The following is a 21452-nucleotide window of genomic DNA, read 5'->3' as shown; positions in this document are numbered from 1 at the left end:
TACACCACATTTACAGAAATTTGTTACAGGGCTGTAGACACAGAGCTGGTATCGTTATAAAATGTGTCCTGGCAATACAAGCAAGTTGTGGAGGAATGCTTGCTGGTTTTCGGGCACCCTGAGCAACAAATATTTGTCTTTGAACTGTTTTTGTCTTGTTACAGTGGAGCAAAGCACTGTTCCTCGTTCTGCTGCCATGCATCTGAGGCTTTGATTTGAGTGTTTCCAATTGGAATGGAGGAATGTGATGGCACAAGTATTTCTGAAAGAAAAATGCTCATTTTGAAAACTTGAGAGCAGTGGGAAAGTCTGAGAGGGACATTTATTCCTCCACTGAGTTTAAAGGGCACTGTGAATTTAAGCTAGATGGCTTTTTTTTTTTCTTCTTTAAAAAAATGTGGTAATGACAATGGTTCTTCTGCACACTTTTGTGGTTTGCTGTTCTGTTTCCCATCCAGAAATGCTATGTGAAGGGCTCGTACAAACTGCTTCTTTTCTCCTTGATAATCAGCTCAATCAATTGACCATAAAATGATATTAAGCACAAGAGACAGTCAGGTTGCCTGAGGAGAAATGACAGAGGGAAAAGAAGCTAGGGGATGTACAGCTGAATCACTGTGATTTAATAACTTACTACCTGTCAGCTGAGCTGCAGAGGTTGAGCTATTAGTCTTACCACTTGATTTACTCAATTCATTTTGTCTGTCAACTAAAGGATTAAATGAAACTTTTGTTAACCTTGCCACAGAACTCACCTTGGTACTACATCTCTGCTGAAACTCGTTAGTGCATAGTGAGCTGGTTGAGTGTTTGCCCCATATTATATCTAACAAGAACAGGTAAAATACTCTAGGCAGCAGCAGAAGCTTATTTTTCCCTGTTTTCACTTGACTGGGACCTATCTGAAAATGTCAAGGTCACCTCTTAGTCTTTGCCTAGTATGTTACTCTTTTATGTGTATATATATATATATATTTTTTTTTTTTTGGCAAAACAAGCTTTATAAGTTCTCCTCTTCAGTTGTTTTCAGTTGTGTGTTACTTCTCATGACTTTGTTATGAACTTTACTTTAATCCTTCAGAAAGCTGGATCTGTGAAACGCATTCCAAGATTAAAAATAGTTTCTTTTTCAATTGCTTTTTTTAAACTGTTCTGTGGTAGAAGTGATTAATAATATAAACTGATGTATTCCAAGGAAGTCTCTTTGGTAAAGATTCCCCCACCCCCAATGACAGATCTAGAAGTAAAATGGTTTTATTTGGTAATAATTAGACATTTGTGAGCCACCTTATTTTGCAAATGCTCAATGTATTTAGTGCTTAGTTTTTGGTGCTTTAGTACTTCAGTTTTTGTTGGAAAGCTACAGTTAAGTATGACTATTTGTGTATTGGCTCCTTAGTAAAGTTGCTGAAGTAATAATTCCAAAGTGGGCTTGATACATTTCCTTTAAGACGGTTTTTCTTTCGTCTGACTTTTTTGCATTGTTGGGTACTGCCATGCCCAGGAATGTGAAATACTTGACCGTGCACCTGCCTCATCAGCTAAGATTGCGGCATTCAGGTGTTCCGTACCTTCCATGGAGTTAGAGAGGACATCGGAGGGAATTTGCTTGTAATCAAGGAGGAGGAACAAAGATGATCTTCAAAGTTCACATTGAGAAGAATTAGGAAGGACCTGTGCTTAGTTTGCCAGGGAGAAGAAGGAAGGTCGGGCATTATGGGATGACCAGGCTTCCCCTCTCTGTATTTGTAGTCTGATTCCCTCTACTTGTGACCAAGTAGAGTGTTTTATTTTATTTTTTTATTTTACTTTGTGCTTAAGTCTCAGATCATACTGCTTTTGGAGCTGATGGAAAATAAGCAGCAAGTTTCAAATATATGATGCTAATCGGATTTCTGCGAGGACAGGGAAGCTATGCACGGGTTATTGCTCCTTGCCTTCAGTGCGTAGCCTATGGGTTTCTCCTCAGTTAAACTACAGCTGGGAACACAGCACAAGTATAACCCTTGACTTGTCCTGCAGGGAGGGCTGGTTGCTGCCAGGAGACCTGTTAACAAAACCTTTCTTAACGGTCCTAAAGATCCAGTAGTGGAGCTGACATATCGCCTTTGAGGTCAGAAATGGAGATAATAGCCAGTGAGAACCACTTGAGGTCCTGAACGAATACAGAAAAATACTCATGTCCTACGTGCATGGGCAATGCATCTTACTTTTCCTTTTGAGCTTCATAGAACTGCTCAGCCTTTCCATCCTTCCCCTTCCCCTCGAGCTGCAGTAACCATCTCTTTTGTTGACGAGGGTCAGACTCTGCTCTGTGGTCTCTTTGCCCCAGTAAGAGCATTAGGTGCATGCTGGTCTTTGATTTATGGCAGGCGTTTTTGTTTTCCATCCTGTGTTCTTCTGCAGGAGGCCTTCTACTCTCTATTTATTTTCTCTGTAATGATGCAACTAGTGATTTTAACTCCTCCTCCTCACCTCAGCATAGTTTTGTTAGTGAGTATAGATGCTGGATGATCAACAGCTGTGGCTTCCTCCTGATGTCATTCTTGCCACTGGAGTATCTGGTCTCTGGTCTACAAAACAGTGACCTAATAGTTTGTCATCTGAGCAGCTCATTTTCTGAACCCACTTTCTTGCTTACAGCTAACTTGATTTGAATTACTGAGTTTGTTTAATGTAGTGTTTTAAACAGAATGTTCCAACTAAAGTTTTTTTTTTCTTTTACCCGAGTAGCTTAATAGTTGTACATGTAGAAATGCAGCAAACTTGCCAAGTTTTTTTTTTTTTAAAAAAAAAAAACAATAAAAAAAAGCTTTTTTTTACAACATGATTAAAAAAATAAATCTAATGAGGCAAGATGGTTGAATTTGAAAGCTGGGTCAAAACCTTACGTAATTTTGAGACCCTAGATATAGAATGGTGTAATGACAAAAAGATCAATCTCTGCATATGTCCTGATAGAGTATTTTTGTTTTGTTCTTATTCTATGCATGCAATTTAAAACTAAGCTGGATACCCTTTGCTTGGAGAAACGGTCTTGCTAATATAGCACATCTTATGCTATGTGCCAATTTAAATTGACATGTAGCATGTAGGTTTTCCTTGTTATAAGTGTTTGGGTGTGGAGGTCTTTTTTTTGTTTATAGTGAAATTAGCAATGTGGTCATTACAAAGTTTACCTTTTATTTTTCTTTTTCAATAGTAGTGGAATGGGGTGATGATGTTAAAGCAGTATCGGAAGATGAAGCCATGGTGCTGGTGAACCATCAAGCAACAGGGGATGTCTGCACTCTGATGATGTGCCTTCAGGATAAAGGCACGGTAGGCTACAACTGGGGAACGGGTAGCTTCTGTTTGCAAGTTGTAACCTTGGGTGTGCATGTGGCTGTGTGCGGTGCTGATGACTTACTTTCTTTTGTCTGTTAATCCATCAAATAATCCCAAGGCTCTGAATATAGGAAGCTTTTTGTTTAGATTTCATTTAATGTAACATTACCTTGGAGCAGGTTTTTAGACCATAAACGTTGCCTTTAGGGAATGTCAGGTACAAGCTGACTCAGTGTGCAGGTCTAGGTTAACGTAGAGGGAAGCAGATATCCTTGCAGGTAATCATGTCCTCCACTCTTTCCTCTCACCACATGTCCTTCTGCAATTCATACCAACTTTGTTCAAACCAACACAGCTTCTTGGCTATGACTTTATTCCAGTGTAGAATTTTCCTCATGAAGTCAGAAGCAAGGTCTGTATGGGATTTTGGTTGGAGTTCAGAAAGTGGACGTGACTCGCATAGGACAGCACATCCAGGCTAGCTAAGGTCAAAATTGCTTAAGCTCTTATTTCACAGACTCTTAAGCATTTCTCGGTGAGAAGTGCAATTAATGTCAGTCACTTCACACATTGCTGTTCAGAAAATTCACGTCTAAGAGTGTAGCGCTAGAAACTAGAGTAATGGATCTAAATTGAAAATTAAATCAATGAGGAAATAAGGGAAAAGGGTAAGTATGATTAGGGTACAAATGGTGAGGGACATACCTGGCAGGTTGAAAAGCTCCATCAGCTGTGTCTGTCTTAGTGTTGTTGGTTTTCATGCCCTCATACTGTGGGGAAACAAGGGAAAAAAAAAACACAGCTGCTCTTTGCACAGCTTGTAACTGACACTGTTTTTCTTAGTGTACATTAATATAGATAATGTATCCACTATATCTCTACCAGTCATTTAACATTTTTTGTAGAATTTTTCCCAGATGTTACTTATGCCAGCAGAGCCGATTTAAAAGACAAAAGAAAAACAAACCCCCTCAAAGATTTGAATTGGAAAGTATGAAAATGCCACTCAAGGCTGAAGAAAGAGAATTACTTCTTCCTTTCTACTATAACCTAGAGAAGAAAATGTTCTAGAAGTACTTTTAGTTGCTTTTAATACCTTTGGGAATTGAGGAAGTTAGGCTTGTATGGTATTCTGTACTATACCCAAATGAAGGGAAACATTTATTCTGTCATAGTACTCATCAAAATTATGCATAGGACAGTCTTTTGTGATCAAGATGTGACTGTGAAGATACAGTCCTATGGATGTGTATATCATATAATCTTGACTATAGAAGTCTCATGTGCTTTAAATATCACAGAGGTTCGTTGACTCATGTGTGTTTCCTAGTGTGCGCATCCATATGTATAATTTAAGCCATGTTTATCCTATTTGACTCCTTAGCTAAAAAGCTTCAGTTTAGGACAGAGCAAGTTTCAGTGAGTGCAGAAGATCCTAAAAATGGAGGACGGTGTTGAGGTGGCAAATAACCTTCACTGTGGAGAATATTAGGTTTGTGGGTTTTTAGAAGAGCAAAACAGCCTTAAAAATCAGCATTTTTCCCTTAGAGTTGCTGTTGTTGCTCTTGGAATATACATGTCCAGAGCCTAGAGTGGCTTTAATATTTTTTTAGCTAATAAAAAAAATAAGTACAAACTTCAACACATTCTTAAAATATTGCATGAGTGGTACAACTGGCTAAAAATAATGAGAAAGATCAAGATAGTTTATCCTTGATAGAACTTGCTGAATCAGGCACTTTTAAATAGCATGCTTCATATTTCTGACCAGGAGAATTCTCTTCTCTTTGAGAGAATGTGAAACCACTGGGGGAGAGAGGGGAAAACCTTTCCAAAAGAAATCATTATATAATAAACTGCTATTTAAATGAGGCAGTTTTTTTTTTCTTTTTAAATAGAGTTTAAACTTAACGTGGAGTCTTTTGTAACTCTGATATTTGTCTGTAAGTAACAAGATAGTAATTTCCAAGAATCGCCTTTATTACAACGGTTAAGTTGTGTTAGTTCCTAAACACTTCTTACCACTTGGGAGACACTTTTCAGCTCAAAGTATTTGTGAAAGTGAAAGGCTCATTTCCATCTCACACAGAAGAGTGTATAGAGAAGTAAAATAACGTACCAAAGGTGGCCTCTCAGTGATAAGGCAGTGGCAGAACTAGGAAGAGCTTCCTCCTGTGGCGGTCCAAAGTGTTTTTCTTTATTGTCCTTTGCAAGGCAATATGGACTGAAACCAGATTTAAGCAACAACCATGTATCCATTTGCTGCTGCCTTTTTAATTGTTAATTTAAGAAGTCAGAAGTATTCAATTTAAGACTAAGTTCTGTTTTTCTGTGTAGCAAAGTAGAATACAAAAATTTTCTTCTAGCTTGAAGATAGATTTCCTAAGGGCCAGGTCAGGAACTGTGACTTTTTTTTCCTAGTGTTCTATAAATTCTTATATACAGATGATAGCATATCTTATCTGTTTTAAGCAGACTTAATCTTATCAAACACTAAGTTAAAATGCATTTGTTAAGACATTTATTCTCTTTCAGATTAACTTAGGTGGATAAAGAAAACTTAATCTTTTATTAGTGAAGTGGAACTTAGCAAAAAGTTATGCTTTAATGGAAGGGCTGGTCTGGTGTTGTTTGACTAATGCCATAAGACAAGTCACAGAGAGCAAGGTTTCTGCTGAATCAGACATGACCTTATTACACTTTTTATATAGCTCAAGAAATTTGTTCCAATTTATGAAAGTGTTTAAACAAACTCTTAGTAAGTTGGTTGAGGTCTCATAATCTTTAATGCCTGTGTTAAAGAAGTAGATTAAAATACTGCTATTACTGCATTCTGGCTGGGTTAGGACTGATAAATTTGATTACTTTTTTCATTAAAAACAGAAACAGTACAATGGAGAGGAAAAAAAAAATGCAGCTTGCAGCTGTTGTAGTACAAATTTCAAGACATGCATACCTGGCTTTCATTGTTGTTATGGACAGGTGCTTTAAAAATGAAAGTCAGTCTACTCAGGTTGCTTTGTTATGAAATCTAAGCAGGGTGAAATGAAAATGGGCCTGTGAATAGGAGACACCTACATTTCCTATTAACTCATTAAAAACTATTTTCTGCATCCTGAACTTCGCTTAAGTGGGACTGGTGTAGAAAAAAGGACCTGAAACAGCATCCAAAAACTCTCTGTTCATGAGCACCTGTGAGCCTGCATTCAAAAATGTTGAGTGTCTTTGCTTAACCTACTTGAAATACGTGTGATTAGAGACTTACGTGATATGTGTTGTTTTGTTCCTGAGGACACTAAAAGAAAGAACCACCACCATTATCCTGCAGTTTGCTCTGCTCTGCCCTTAGTAGCAGAACAGAAGGAATACCCATTAATCTAGTTTGCTTTCTGATTGCAAACAAGATGATTGTGTTTTACCCTCTTGACTCCCCCTTTTTGATTTTATGTGCTTGTGTGTATTCATCAATTAACATACATAAATTATTTATATTTCCTTTTTGTACTTTATAGTACACCTACACAGGCCTACAGGCAGATTTGTAATCACCGAGCTCTGAGATTTGCCTTTCTGTAGCCCACTTGGCAGCAGTATGTATGTTTTGTCCTACTTAAAACTTGAGTTACACCAGTCTTTGACACAGTGGCATCACTCCTTCTCAGCAAGACTGAGGAAGTCCAGGGATGGTAGTTAGAAACTCTTGTGTCACCTAAAACATGGTGAGATGGGGACTTCAGACCCTGCAGATCAATGATCAACCTTCAAGATAAAACTACAGTCGTCTGAATTTGTGATCTAAATGCCCAGCTGGCACACAGCCACAAAAAGTGGTTTGGGAGGAGGGAAGCCCCAGCATTGCTGGGCGGGAATTCTTCCTCTTGGATTGCCCCAGTACATCTGGGGACCAAGGCTGACTCCTCAAAAGACCCAAACTGTTTCTTTTCAGGGAAGTAGATTATTATGCTTGTTTATCTCCTCTGGCCAAGCAGATTATGTTGGCTTAGCTTCTACTTGATAGAATAGAAAAATATTTGTAAAAAAGCCAAAGTAATAGATGAATGCTGAGGGTCATGTGGGTGCTGCTGCAGACCAAAGCATCGTCAGTGGAATTTGAGCAGTATTTTTAACTTGATGATGACAAAGGATGCAGTTCTCTACAACATGTCTTCTCTAGGCTGGTGCATGGACATGAAGAGGTGGTATTATGCTGCCTTGAAGAGCAGTAACACCTCTCAGTAATGCTGTGTTTTGTATTCTTGCCCTTAGGGCACACCTTTTATTTCTTTTTTACTTCCCTAAGGCTTTCTCTTTTACTGAAATGAAGAGAATGAGAAGCTCTGAAAAAAAAAACAATAAAAAAATGTTTCACCTATATTAGTCTCAAGTGGGCAGTTGTATCCAGGAACTAATTTTGTTTTTTATCCCTCATTGTTCCGTTACATATTTAACATCTAGTAAGAAATGTCACTGGCAGACAGGAGAGGATACTAGCATGTCATAGAAAAGAAATGGATGCTTGCTTCTAGAGCAAAGTGTTTCATGTCTTTCAGAGCTGTCCTTTTCTCTCAGACGTGGTTTCCCCTTCCACTTCCAGTGATGCTAGAAAGTCCAGAAACCGGTGCTCTAGCGTTATTCAAAATCTTCGAATAGAAAGTTTGCTGATACGAAAAACCCAGAAAAGTTACAGTGTTCTTAATGCATTCTGTGACATTTAGATTTAGCTGAGGTATCAGGTATATGTATAAGGCAATAAAACATCTTAAATGTTCTTTGGCAGTTATGTTCTCCTAAGTGTGTAAAAATTCCACTTTGCTAAGCATCTGGCCGCAGTTGTTTAAGGATAAGTAAAAGAAGCAGGGTATGTAACAGTTAGCTTTCTCCAAATATATAACCTAGGATTCATTTATAGCTTCTGTGGTCAAAAGGGAGAATAGGTAATCAGAACACTCCAAGAGAGGATTAGATTTATTTGGAAGGAAGACTTACTGATGCATGCAATTCTAGACAGGTACTGCAAATTACCAAGCTTTTTATTTTTCTTTTCGCGAAACAAAATTCCCACAAAACATGATCTTTGGACCGTCAGAGAATTACAGTGGTTCTCCATACTTTTTGGATTGTAATAAATGGAAGAGTATTATGTTACATGACTGAGTTTCGCTGAACTTGGAGCAGTCTGTGCAGCCTTCTAACACAGGAAAGAGTAGAAGGCAGCTAGCCTAACGTATCATTGACAGCATGGATGAGACATTGGATCTTCTAGTGTTGGAGAGCCAACTCCTACTCCTCTTAAAATATACGTACATATATATGTACGTATACATATATGTACATATACGAGCTATAGTGGGGAAGGACCTTGGGAGCAGAAGCTTTTGCCTTCTGTTATCTACTTCTGGAATAATTCTCTTATTTTAAATCTCTGAGGACTGAGCACATGTAGTATCTGCTTTCGCTGTCCTACAGAAGTGATGGTCAGGGGGAATTTAATGGCTCCACTCTGTTTCTGCTTTCTCACCACGCTGCTTGGCCAGGACAAGGAGCATGACTTAATGAAATTCTCAGGGACGCATGTGGCTGCTCTGCCACGAGAGAAATCCATAATGGTATGAGGGCTGTGCATAGGTCTCAGTGAACGCCACTGTTCAGAGATTGTAGTGAGCATGTGGGGAGCATGTGCGCGTCAGAAACAGGAGAACAAAGTGATCTCACCCCGAAATAATCAAGTACAAAAAATGTAAGGAAACATTTTTGTGGTAGATATAAAACACTTGGAGATTTCAAACACAAACCTGTGTTGGTTTGTGACCTTTAACAGACACCAGAAATGGTTTTAGTTTGCAGATGACTTAAAATTGTGATGGTATGTCAATAAGAAGCATTATACCTCCTGTGCAAAAAGACTGAGTAGAAATGACTGTAGCATAAAGCTAATGGAGTACAACTGTATGTTATGTTGCAAAAAGGCAGTCTGTATTTGATTCTGTTCTTGAGGGAGAAGCATAGCATTTGTGTAGCTTTATACTTTGATGCAAAAGGACTTTATTCCATATGTTTGCTAGTTTTATTGCTGTTATGAGGGTGACTGGTATATGCATAAGTCTCTACACGTTATATTTACTAAGCCTTTTTTTTTTTTTTTAACTTTTCAGGTTGTCCGTCAGATGATGTGGCTGATGGATCATATTTTTAAGTATACAAACTTTGGCATTGTGTCTCTAATCCATGGAGACTTCTTTATAAGACAGGTAAATGGAAACATGTAACAGTGCTTTGATTTATCCGTATATTTGGGATGTTTTGGTGTTACAGGACTTACTTGTGCAAGTCCTCCAAGGCTGCTTTGCAGGATGGAATAACTATGTTGAAATGTGTTTGTATTTTGGTAGAGTTAATTCAGTATATTCTGAAATTTGTTATTTTAAAGCTTATTTTCTTACTTGCATAGACGTGAATGTCTACAGGACTTGATTATGATGAGTCTTTTGTGAGAGCTGGACAAGCAAAGTACGTGGGTAGTCCTCTTTGTCTCTCCACTTTTGACTGCCCATTATGGTCCTCTCTCTTCTTTCCTTAGTGACCTTGAAGCTGTGCAGTCAGCCTGGTTAATTCACTGCTCTGACTGTCAGCATTTCAGATAGAGAAAGGCAGGACCATTCCTTCTGACAGTGACACGGTACCAGTTTAAGGCAGTGGTGGACCTGCATTAATAGCAGTGAATGGATTCTTGAGGATCAATTAGTATTTGAGCATCAGGAAAGAATGTGTTGGGCCCAGCATCCTAAATGTTAATAAGTGAAAAAATGATTTACTATTTTTCTTTATTTATTTTTTTTCCCTGGGCTTTTGTTTTGTTTTTGTTCTTTTTGGGGGAGTTTGTTAGGTGTTGATAAAACTACACTGTAAAAGTAGAAACGTAACAGTACAGTGATAAGTATGGATCTGGTGCTATGAACTGTAGTATCTAGCATACACGTTTCTTTCCTCTTTATTTTTGTCTGGACTTGAGTTCTGTCAGCAACCAGAGAAAATCCAAGTATTTTGCATTTACAGAGGAGGATAAGCTAATTTACTCAGAAAGAAATACAGCGATAAACATCTACAGTGAGATTTTAACTAAAACCAGAGTCCTGTTTAGAAAACATCAGGCAAAATTAGATAATAATGCTAAGGTCTTGAGATACACGACAGTGTACTGTGAGAGTATTGAAAAGAACAGGTTTGATACTTCATAATATATTTCAGTGGTTAAAATTCACAAAATACACATTTTGAGGTACACGTGGCTGTCAGTTTGTTAATTATAATTTCTGAATGTGTTGTTGCAATTCCAGTTACAAAGCTGAACTATTACTGAGCTGCAAAAAATAGTTTTCCACATTCCTCTTCAAGTGACTGAGGTCTGCAACATCAAAAACAAAATATCATCCTAAGTCTACATACAAACATACTGAAAATAAAATGTTTCTGAGTCGTTTGGTAGCTTCTTATCAATGGGCGTAGCAGACATGCTTAGAGTGAGAGAGTAATGATCTTTTACCTAACTGTAGAAAGGCCCTACTAATATTTGGATGAGCTAAGACATTATTTTACAGAAATAATAAGCAATTTGATGATGGTGCAATATAACCGATTTGGTTAAAAAGGTACGTTAGCCTCACTTTCATGAGCAGCAACAATGGCAGTTTTAGGAATGCTTTTGGCGTGTACTAGAAGGAGAATGGTGCTTTCTCTTCTCCCATTGAGAAATTGACAGGTAACGGAGACAGTCAGTAACTTGCCGTATTGATGAAGCAAATAGCATGGCACCCTAAAGAATTTGTCAGTGCTTTGCTGCTACCTGTTTTCTTTCCTCTAAAGGAAAGAAAGCTGAGCCTGTTCCCTCTGATGCTGATCAAGTAGACATGACTTTCCAGAACTGGTTGTATTAAGGAGTTTCTCCTGTGTCTGTATGACTTACTTTCTCTTTGTGCTTGGTAGTATAAGTGCATTTATCCTCCAGGGTTCTTCAGTGTTCCACTAGCTGTTATGGTTGCTTTTCACCTTAATTACAGCCACATCTTAAACCTGCCAGTGTTTGCTAAATTTCAGTTATCCACCTGTCGTATTTGCCAGGTATGTTTAGGTTTTGGAAAGTTCTGATATTTAACTTGCATACAGTTCATTGTTCACTGCTCTTTTCTTAAGTACTGTGCTATCCTGGAGCCCTGTGGTCTGGTGTCAAAAGACCGTTTTAACTGAGGAACTCTTATATTGCTCTTTAATTGCATTAATATGAGCAGGCAGAGCATTTCCCTTCCTTTTCATGAGGTAAGTTTGAAATAATTGCAGTGGTGAGATTTTAAAATTTAGGATACAGACTTTCACAAAACTTGTATTTAATAAAATACTGTTTCTTCTTGTTTTCCACTTAACACCACTACTTCCCTCTTCCTGCCAGGGGAAAAAAAAAAAAAAAGTACAGTGGAAGGTTTGTGACAATACCTTGAACTTAGAGAACCCTTAAAATGCTAATTCATGTAAATTCATGCCTGTGAAAATTTGGGTGGCTTGCTCTTGCTTTGTGTGGAGGTGGGAAGAGGCAAGATTGTTGTTGAAGATGATGTAGATATTTCTGCAGTAATTAAAGACAAATTTTACTGTCTTAAGTGGAAAAAGTTGTCCTAATATGTTAAAGAGGAGAAATTAATGAGTCTTTTTCCCTACCCTTGGTCCTTTGGGTTTAATTATCACCTGGCTATAGTCCATATACAGCTAATTATCAAACTAGGAGTTGGTGTCATACATCTAGTTGGCTAGGCTGTCTCTCACTTTCATTGCTGTGGGCTTTTTTTTTTTTTTTTTGAAGTTTACGCAAAGCAAAAAATGCTTCCCACTCAACAGTTTCTCCTAGAGGAAGAAAACCTGTAAACATTGCAGCCCAGCCTTTCATTTTTCAAATGAGGCTTTTTTCCTTTCGTATGTGGTATGGAAGAGATCCAGTCCCTAAGTGTGCCCGTCAGGGTGCTGATTTCAGCTGAGGGGAAGCACCAAGCGGCCCGGTTTGGGGAGAAATCCGCCGTTCTGCTGGGGTGGGGAACCTGGGCCTGGCCGTGAGGTCCGGCAGTGGCTTCTGGTGCCCGTGCAGCTCTCGTCCCGGCTGGGGCTGAAGGGAAGAGGTGTGTGGAAGATGATGCAAGGAAAGTTAGTGTTCGGCTAGTAGAAATTACTGGTGCTACGTGAACCTCAGAAACACAGCTTGACCCCCAGGCTGTATTGCAGAATTCAGTTCAGTAGTTTCAGCTTGAGGAGTTCAATAAGAAACTCTGTGATGACATCCCCCTGTTAGGTGGAGTGCTCATTCACCGTCCAGACATGACTCCTGCAGAGAAGTCACCAAATAGGGAGTTTCATCCTTGCTAGCAAAGATTATTTTTTCAGCCTGTTTGTGAAGCACCAGTGGGTACTCTGAGAAGTATATTGTTTTATGCCTCACAGAGGCTTGTTTGAGTCTCTGAAAGGGGAGAGAAATCTTTGAAATGTATTAATTATTGGTCTGATGTTGTCTCTTTTAAGCATTCATTTTATTCAGGCAATGTTTTATTCTTATAGGGAAAAGCACACCGTGACCAGCAGCTTGTGTTACTCCAGGAGCATCTAGAAAAATATTACAGGAGCCGTAATCGGAAATGGATTGTTTTATTTCCAGAGGGTGGCTTTCTTAGGAAAAGGAGGGAAACAAGCCAGGCATTTGCCAAGAAAAACAATTTGCCATTTCTTAAACATGTCACCCTGCCAAGACTTGGGGCAACACAAGTAATCCTGAAAACGCTTGTTGCTCCGCAAGAAAACGGAACTCCTGCAGGTAGAGACGCTGTGATAAAAGGTAAAGATCACTTAACTCTTGGGGATAAAAAGCAAATTGAATGTCCAAGATGTTTGCATTGTTAAGCAAAACCTTTTATGTATATTGAGTTGGTCTGTCTACACATCAAATACACCCATAATGCACGCTCATTTATATAAATGTTTTCATATTTGCTTTTATTTTCTCTATTTTTGATGTTGAGACAAAAAGAAAAAGAAAACCTTAATTTTAATTTGATTTAGTCTGCACTGTGACTGCATGAATGCTTGTCTCAGCACACGTGATGGGCAGAGCAGATACTGGAATGAGCACCTGGCAGGGGCGAGGAGGTGGGGCAGCTCCTTTCTGCAAAACCAATGTTTTATGCTGCTTTACAGTACTATGGAACTGCAGTAAAAGTATTTCTGGAATATGGAATAAGCTACGTTTAAGTCTTTATTTCTGGCTTTAAAAGTAATTTTGCATCCAGTGCTGTGTATTTCATTCTTCTTGAACTATTTTCTGTTGAGTTCAGTTTCCTTTATTCTCTCCAGATTTTTATGATGACTGTCCTTTTGTTACTGGGAGTTGTGCTGTCACTGACAGGACTTGAAAGATTGGTTTGGGTCTCTTGTATTGGAAGAGTTATGAGGGATCAAGACTATTCCTGCAGCATTATTGTTCTGGGATGCCTGGGCTGTAGGGGAGAGTACAGCTGGGATATAAATAATGCCTGTAGTTACGGGACTTGGTGCTTTTAGTCTCTCAGTTTTAAAAATGAACTTCTTGGCACTTTCAGACAGTGGAGTTGGATCCTATTTAACCTAGTTGTGGATTTCTTTTACTTACAATGGATAGGGGATTTGTGTTGTTCTCTTATTGGTGGGTGGTGCTGGTATTTCCATACCAAAATTATTATAATCATTTAGCAGTTTTACTCATTTGGAACCAAATACACAACCTAGTGAAGCCACATTCACAGATAACATTTTTTTTCTGTGCTGAAGTTCAAATTTCAGGGTTAAGAGGAAGCCTCACACAGAAATTACTTCCAGATTTTTAGTTTCAAAGTTACTTTTGTCAACATTGGAAATGAATGGAGATGATGCTCTTGCAGGAGTGGAAGGAATATTTTAAATGAACTGAAATCAAGCTGTGAAATGCATTAGAATGTTTCCTTTCAGGCTACGTTTAGAAAAGAAGGACTCAAGAAAGCCTTAATTTTCTTAGAAAATTCTAGGTTCTAAAAAATGAGAAGAAGGAAAAGTTCAGCCTGTTCCATTTCTTCTTCTCTCAAAGGCAGAACAGTATGAAAAGTAAGTTCCCCAAACGAATTGCAGGTCTTCTGGTGCTGGAAGGGAACCAAACACACTTTGTTTTCATGATCTCAGATTTCTATCTTAGAGTGCAACTTCTCTGAACATCAAGCTCTGCTAGTTTTTGTTTGTTTGTCTGAGTGGCATGATTCAGACCCTTGAGAAATGGATATCTGATAACAGTTGACTTAGTTGGGTAACAAAATAAATGACTCATCTCAGAAATATAATAGAAGTACATCTACCCATCCTTCTGAAAAGACAGAATTGGGGAAAAATAGGAGAGAAATATTTGGTTTTAGCTATTATTCTTTCAGAGTAAAAGAGCACTGGACATGAAAACATAATAAAAGGGAAGGAAAAGAGAAGTAAAAATAAATTTTGTAGGCTAGGAAACAGTAATATTTGACACGTGAAACCGAGCTATTTATTTTAAGTCCTCTCCTCTCTTAAGCTCACCAAAATGTTTTTACCATGGTAAAATTTACCATTGTAAAATTTCTCTTCCAGAAATGTATGAAAGTTTAGTTCTTGATCTATACCTTGCATGGAAGACTCTTGCTTTAAATCTCCTGCCTTCCAAATGCTTTTACTTTACTCTTGCCACTTGAGAAAATTGAGGAATATTTGTTCAGCTGAAGGAAATAAAACATTGCAAGCTTATACAATTTTAAAGTGTAACAGGTTAGTGGTCATCTTTCCTTTTTATCTGTTTTATTTTTCCCTTTTTTAACCACTTTAAGAAACCTATCTCAGTGAAATCAAACTTGGGTGTATCTTCTTTGGTTTACCATCATTGAGTTGTGGATGCCAGAACTAGCTGCGTGTACGGTTTTGTTTTCACCAGTGCCTTGCATAGAAATTGTGCGTAAACTTTGTCCTTCCTTACAGCACTCCCTTGCTTGGGAAGTGACTTTTTTGTTTTAGTAGCATCGCATTTGAATTTTACTGTTCAGTGAAAACATTTTTCCTCTGCACTACTTGTTCGTGTTCTCTGCACTGTGTTATTTAACAGTGTCCCTGGTGTTCCACTGTCCTGGGTTCCCAAGTTATTCAACTTATTATAGTAAGCTTTCTGCTCCGTTATTTATCATTCTCCCAATCTTTTTGTTACTTCCGAGTTTTATTAATAATGATTAGAGTTCATCTCCCCCCTCACCTGATTTTTGTTAAAGTGCTTTATACATTAACTCCTTCTGATCAAAAATAATATCCCTTTCCTGTTGAGTTTCCTGGGTGTTAGTGCAGAATAGAAACAGGACAGCATAAAAATACTTGGTATCTGTCCATCATCACCCTAACCCTGTGGGGACTGATGGTTGGGCTGTTTTTCTTTGGTGTTTTTTTTCCCTTTTTTTTTTTTTTTTCTTTTTACAGGGCACTTAGGCCACAGTTGCAAGTAAAGTGTTTCCTGAGTTGGAAAGAATTGATAGTCTTGAAAGTTTGAGAGTTCTCTTTGCAAGAACTAGCCAAATCTTCTGGCAAAAATCAACTAGTCTGTTTTTTTTTGTTGTTGTTCTTTGGTTGAGTTGTATGTAGATCCAACTCTTAAGAAGGAACAGTTGGCAATTCAAAGGGGTTTGGAGCAGTTGCTGACTGAAGATATGCATTACAGAGCTTATTTTTGATCAGCTGTGCTCTAGTACATTTTTTTTTCCTTTTTTTTTGTTTTTTTTTTTTTACTGTGCAGTAATTTCTGTCTGATAAGAGGGTGCTATGAGCTTGGTCACAGCCATATTAAAATGTTACCTGACTATTTTCAGAGGTAGCACACACTCAGTTTTGTTGCTTTTTCTCGGAGAAGTTCAATTTTCCTTTCTGCAGAGCTGGACTCTGGACTTGTTTTTTTTAGCTCACGTTTTGATTCACTTTTTGTGGTGGAATGTGACTTGAATAACATGTGGGAAGGTGGTCTTGGCTGTTTGTTTTAATCCTGGAAAGGGGGCTTCTGGTTTTGTTCCCAGGTGATTTCTTGCAGAGAGATCTTGGGATGATGAGTAAGATGTTCCGTCTGAGCGCTAATCTTCGAGGAAGGAGTTGGTTTTGAGGTCAGTGCTACAGCTGATCACAAGAGGACAAGTAGAGGGTGAGGGCAGGCCAGAATGTGTTGCAGGGGAGGCAGTGGGCCTCTTTTGGCTACATGTAGAGCAGCGTAAGCTGTTCAGGAAGCCACACCTGAATCCTAGTGAATGCTAGCAAATATTTTCTTTCACAAGTGGAAGCTGGAGTCCCCAGGTTCACTGTCGGTTGATGATTTCTTTCCTATTCCAAGTGCAATTTGACAGTGTTCCAGAGCTTGGCTGGAGGCAAGGTTTCCAGCTAAGCCTCCCTTTATAGCTTATTCTTTTTCTCAGTGGTGACTACTGATGGTCTGCTGGTGGCTTTGAAGAGTCCTGCTCCTAGTCAAACCTGGATGGCAGCATTGGGTGGGAGTAACACCAGGGAATAAATGGAGGGGACAATGAGAAGCTCTGAGGCTCAGAAGCTCTGAGCCTAAGTAAATTTCCAATTGGAGATGGTCAAGTGTCTGCTGTGTGAGCACCACAGAAAATGAGAGAGCACTGACTGTCTTGAAGAATCTGCCTGAACTAAATAAAAAACAACGTACCATTGCTGAATGCAGAGTTAGACAAAAAATAAGACAAAATAGTTATGAAGATTTATCTCTGCTGGTGATTCAAAAAAAAAAAAAGTAGGAGACTTTGTTTTATTTTGATTTTTGTCTAGATCAGAAAACTGCCGTAACCTCTGATTGCTCAGTCTTGTCTTTGTGCACGTGTGCATGTCTTAGCACTCACAAGGCAAGTGAGTACCATTGATACTGAGGTATATTTTTACCATGTGGTTTGAGTACAGCTGTGTAGGACAGATCCCCGCAGGCCTGTTGTGAACGTTTATGTACAGTTTAAAAAGAATCGGACTGCTGGCATTTTGAGGCAATTTGAGAAATTAAAATCATCCACCTGGGCTGAAAGTGGCAAGCAGTCCGATGCTGAGGACAGGAAAAACTAGTCCTTGGAGAGATCAGCTTAAATTTGGCCTCTGCAGCTGTTCCTGCTGCTGAAGTCTCTGGCAGCCAGGCTGCTCAGTCTTTCAGCAGGTGCTAGAAATGAAGGATGAGGGTGTCTTTTAGCGGAGGTAGAATGTTCAAGAGGGTTTAGCTGCCAGAAACATCTGTACCTGCGTTGGCCAAGCCAAACCTGGCAAGAGGAGTTCTTGAACAGGTATACTTGATGCCCCCTTTTTCTGTTACAAATACCAGACCTGAGATTCGCACCATATTATAACTTTCGTAGTAGCCTCTTCTGAGTTTCTGCTTCTTCAAAGGTCTCCTTACACCTGAAAGCAGCATCCTCGGAGATGTGGAGGTCCTACCCCCTTGTGTTGTGTGCAGTTGTCCATCAGGATCTGCTAGAGCTTCGTGGCTTTAAAAATAAGCATGCCTCATAGGACACAGCACAATATAACCCCTCAAAAAGGACAGTAAGATTTATTTCACAATTAATTTTTAAAAAATCCTTGGTGACTTTGGCGCTTTTTTTTTTTTTGTCAGCATGAGATCTTGGACGATTATATAAGGCTTATTTTAAACTAGAGTATGCAGAAAGATGTCTGGTTTTGATTTGATGGTGCTTTTGTAATTGCCTGTGGAGGTAGCTGCACCAAGACCTAGTTGCTCAAAGGAAGGCCTATAGAGGGTGAAGTTGCCTTTAGAACTTTTTTTTCTTTAACTTGGGGTTCCTGGTGGACTGCCAGAGGCAGGTCTTTCTCCCCACGCTGCCCTAGAAGGGGTTGGAGCTGATCTGAGGAATCAACGCACAAATCTGCCCCACAAAAGCAGAAGGTAAGAAATCATCAATGAGGAGGACTGCAGCAGTCTTCCCATAATGAAGTTTGAAGCATTATCCACTGAAAGAACAGTTTGAAATTCTAGCTAAATATTTAATAAATGATTTTAAAACATTTTACTGTAAATAATAAGATAATGTGCCCATATTTATCTGGCGCTTTTTAATTACAATTAATGATCTTTGTTGCTTACTCAGACAATTTACTTGTCTTTGTCCATTCCCACTTTACATCTGGGAAAATAATAAATCGAATGGCCTTATTTCAAAATCCATTTCTAAATGAATACTCATGTGGATTTACTATTAATTTCATATTGGCTTTTCTCTAATACATTGCTACTTCTAAAATGAAGGGCTCTGCACTTAGTGCTTTTCTTGAGAGCGCCTTGACAAGCACTCTGTCATGATCCTGGCAGGCCTGGAGCCTTGTGTTCTCATTTCACGTGTCTGTCAGCATTTTGAAATACAGTATTTCCAGAAGGTGACACTGTGGATATTTCAGCTTGACCTGAGTAGCTTGCACGTTGTCAGATTTTGGAACACTGCAGGCTGCATTCATGAACTAAATGGTATGAAACACCGTCTCGCCCCACGCAGGTAGTGCATTTGCAATGGTAATGAAGTGGTACAGGTAGACACCGCGACAACATTAGGTGCTTTTTTAAGATGACAGATAGATGTGATAGGGTTGCTGTAAATGTCTTCACACACTTAATTAAATTAAGTACAAATTAAATGAAATGCAGGTGGAAACCTGTGAGTCAGTCAGGTATGTTCTAGTTGGTGTGGCTTTCAGAGTGCGCCTCAGACTGCATTGCAGATTTCTTCATGTCTGCGGTAGCTCCTCAGTAAAATTTGGGTGGCAATTTTGGACAAGACCAGACATTTGTCTAACCCCAAATCTTCTCTGTGGTTCCAAATGCATACCAGAGGAAAAGTATGAACAGAGCAAATACACATCACACTCCTCCCGTCACACTTCTCCCTTACATTCTCCTAGTTTATGATTATTTTCAGTGTGGCACGTTTCGTGAGCCAGGTGGGGGTTTCTGCTTATTTATTTATTCCTCCAATGGACATTTCCCTTGTACATGTCCAGTTTCCTCATGAAACCCAGTCTTGGCATCCTTAGCATCCTTTGGCAAGGAGTTCCCTGTGGTTTTATTTCCCTTTGCATGAAGAATCGTTCTCCTCTGTCTCGAAACCTTTCTCTCTTGGCTTCAGTTTGAGTACCTCTACCTATACTTGTATTGGAAAGGTTGGTGAACAGTCTTTCACTGTCTTCATGCTGACTGTTTTTTGTCTCAACCTCTATCATATTTAAGTATCTCAGTTGCAGGCTTGAAGAGTCTTGAACGTGGTACTAAGATGTAACACCTCTTACTTTTGCCAACAGGTGGTTATTTATAACAGACACCTTTTAAAATTCTGTGAGATATACTGCTGGCTATGATGTAACTGTATGCTGTTACTCTACTAGCCCAAATGTGACATGACCTCAGACACAAGACAACTGCAGTTCCCACGGAGTGGAAATAAAATTGACAAACTCATATCAAAAGTGCCATCTGGCAGTGTGCCCCTTCTTGGCTCGCTTTCCAGGTCTGCTGCTCTCCCCCTTGGTGAACCTGGGGACTGAAGATGGGCCAGATGGGCTGAAGCAAGAGCAGAGAGAGGGCTTGGCTAAGCTGCTACCTGTTCTTGACTATTGCTGGTAGTAACTTACATTGAGGTTTAGATATGACTCCGCTGAATAATTTTCACAGCAAGCATGTTCACCTCCTTTGACCCTTTTTCATTTTCTGTATATGGTGAGAAGCGTAAGAGCATGCCCTGCTGTCCGCCTTCCAGAGACCTTGTGGATGGAATCTCCATTGTGAAAACCGACCATCTTTTCCTCTTCATTGCTTTCCTGTCTTTCACACAAAAAGTGACCAATTTTTCTGCTTTATCCTCAGATTTTTAAGAACCAGTAAGGGCTTTTTTTTTTTTTTTTTTTATTTAAACAACCAACCAAAAAAACTTTGAAAATCCAACTGTATTTTATGACACAAATCAGCTTTATCTCCTTGCCTTACTCCGGCAGTGAGGTGGGTTGCCCAAAGGGATCTGCTTGGCTATTGGCTATTCCTTCATCAGCGAGCTGCAAATGAAATAGGTGCTGAGAGTTCTTACAAAGGCCCATCTGTAAATGTCCTTAAAGTGCAAAGAAAATTGGATCTTTGTTTTTTGAAGTTTTCCTTTTGTGGAATGGGGGGAAGCACCTAAGATTTGGGCCAAGGTGGTATATGACTATACTCAAAAACTGGAGTTGCTCTGTCGTAAAATGTTGGTCTTGCCAGAGTTTGTAAAGAGTATGTCTGTGCTCTGAAATGAAATCTAGATTTGATTTTTGGCTGTCTTATGTTTTCAAATTTTTAAGCTATATTTGAGCTTCATAACTCCTAAAGTAATCTAAAAATGGAATAACTATCAAATCAGTGTCATGCACTTTCTGATTAATTTTAATACAGCATTTCTTTTTACTCCTAGAGAGCAAATCAAAAGGCCTCCAGTGGGTGATAGATACAACCATTGCGTATCCCAAAGGTGAACCTATAGACATCCAAACCTGGATTCTTGGCTACCGGCAACCAACAGTTACACATGTACATTACAGGTAGGAAATAAACCTTCTAGTCGCACATTGAATTAAAGTGTGTGTGTATATATATATATATATATATATATATATATAAAAATTACTCAGAAGTTACTAGCAGCATGTTTCAGGATATGGGAAATCAATAGCAATGTCTTGTGTATATGTGAGTCTCACACAGGTAGGCAACTCATTATTTAACGATTTTCTTTTGAAAAGTTCAGTGACCATTCTATGGCTTAGCATGTTAGAGTTGTTAGGACAAGGAGTTATGGTTTTAAACTAAAAAAGGGTAGATTTAGATTATATATAAGGAAGAAATTCTTTACTCAGAGGGTGGTGAGGCACAGGCACAGGAGGTGCTCAAGGCCAGGCTGGATGGGGCTTTGGGCAGCCTGGTCTAGTGGGAGGTGTCCCTGCCCATGGCAGGGGGGTTGGAACTGGGTGGTTCCAACCCAAACTACTCTGTGATTCTGTGAAATTTTTGACTA

At 39.0% G+C, this 21452-nt stretch overlaps 1 protein-coding gene across 4 annotated transcripts in view; it reads left to right on the top strand.

The window, feature by feature from the left end:
- The window catches only part of LPGAT1 (lysophosphatidylglycerol acyltransferase 1), a 67858-nt gene that overhangs the window by 23522 nt on the left and 22884 nt on the right, over positions 1-21452 (top strand). For all 4 annotated transcript variants that reach the window (XM_083827790.1, XM_083827791.1, XM_083827793.1 and 1 more), the window contains 4 exons: positions 3203-3321; positions 9480-9575; positions 12919-13192; positions 20853-20979. In XM_083827790.1, coding sequence (XP_083683916.1) covers positions 3203-3321; positions 9480-9575; positions 12919-13192; positions 20853-20979 — 616 coding nt within the window. The remainder of the gene's footprint in view (positions 1-3202; positions 3322-9479; positions 9576-12918; positions 13193-20852; positions 20980-21452) is intronic.

The sequence above is a fragment of the Anser anser genome (genome assembly GCF_964211835.1).
Source record: "Anser anser genome assembly, chromosome: 3".
Lineage (NCBI taxonomy): Eukaryota > Metazoa > Chordata > Aves > Anseriformes > Anatidae > Anser > Anser anser.
This window is presented reverse-complemented; position numbering and strand designations above follow the sequence as displayed.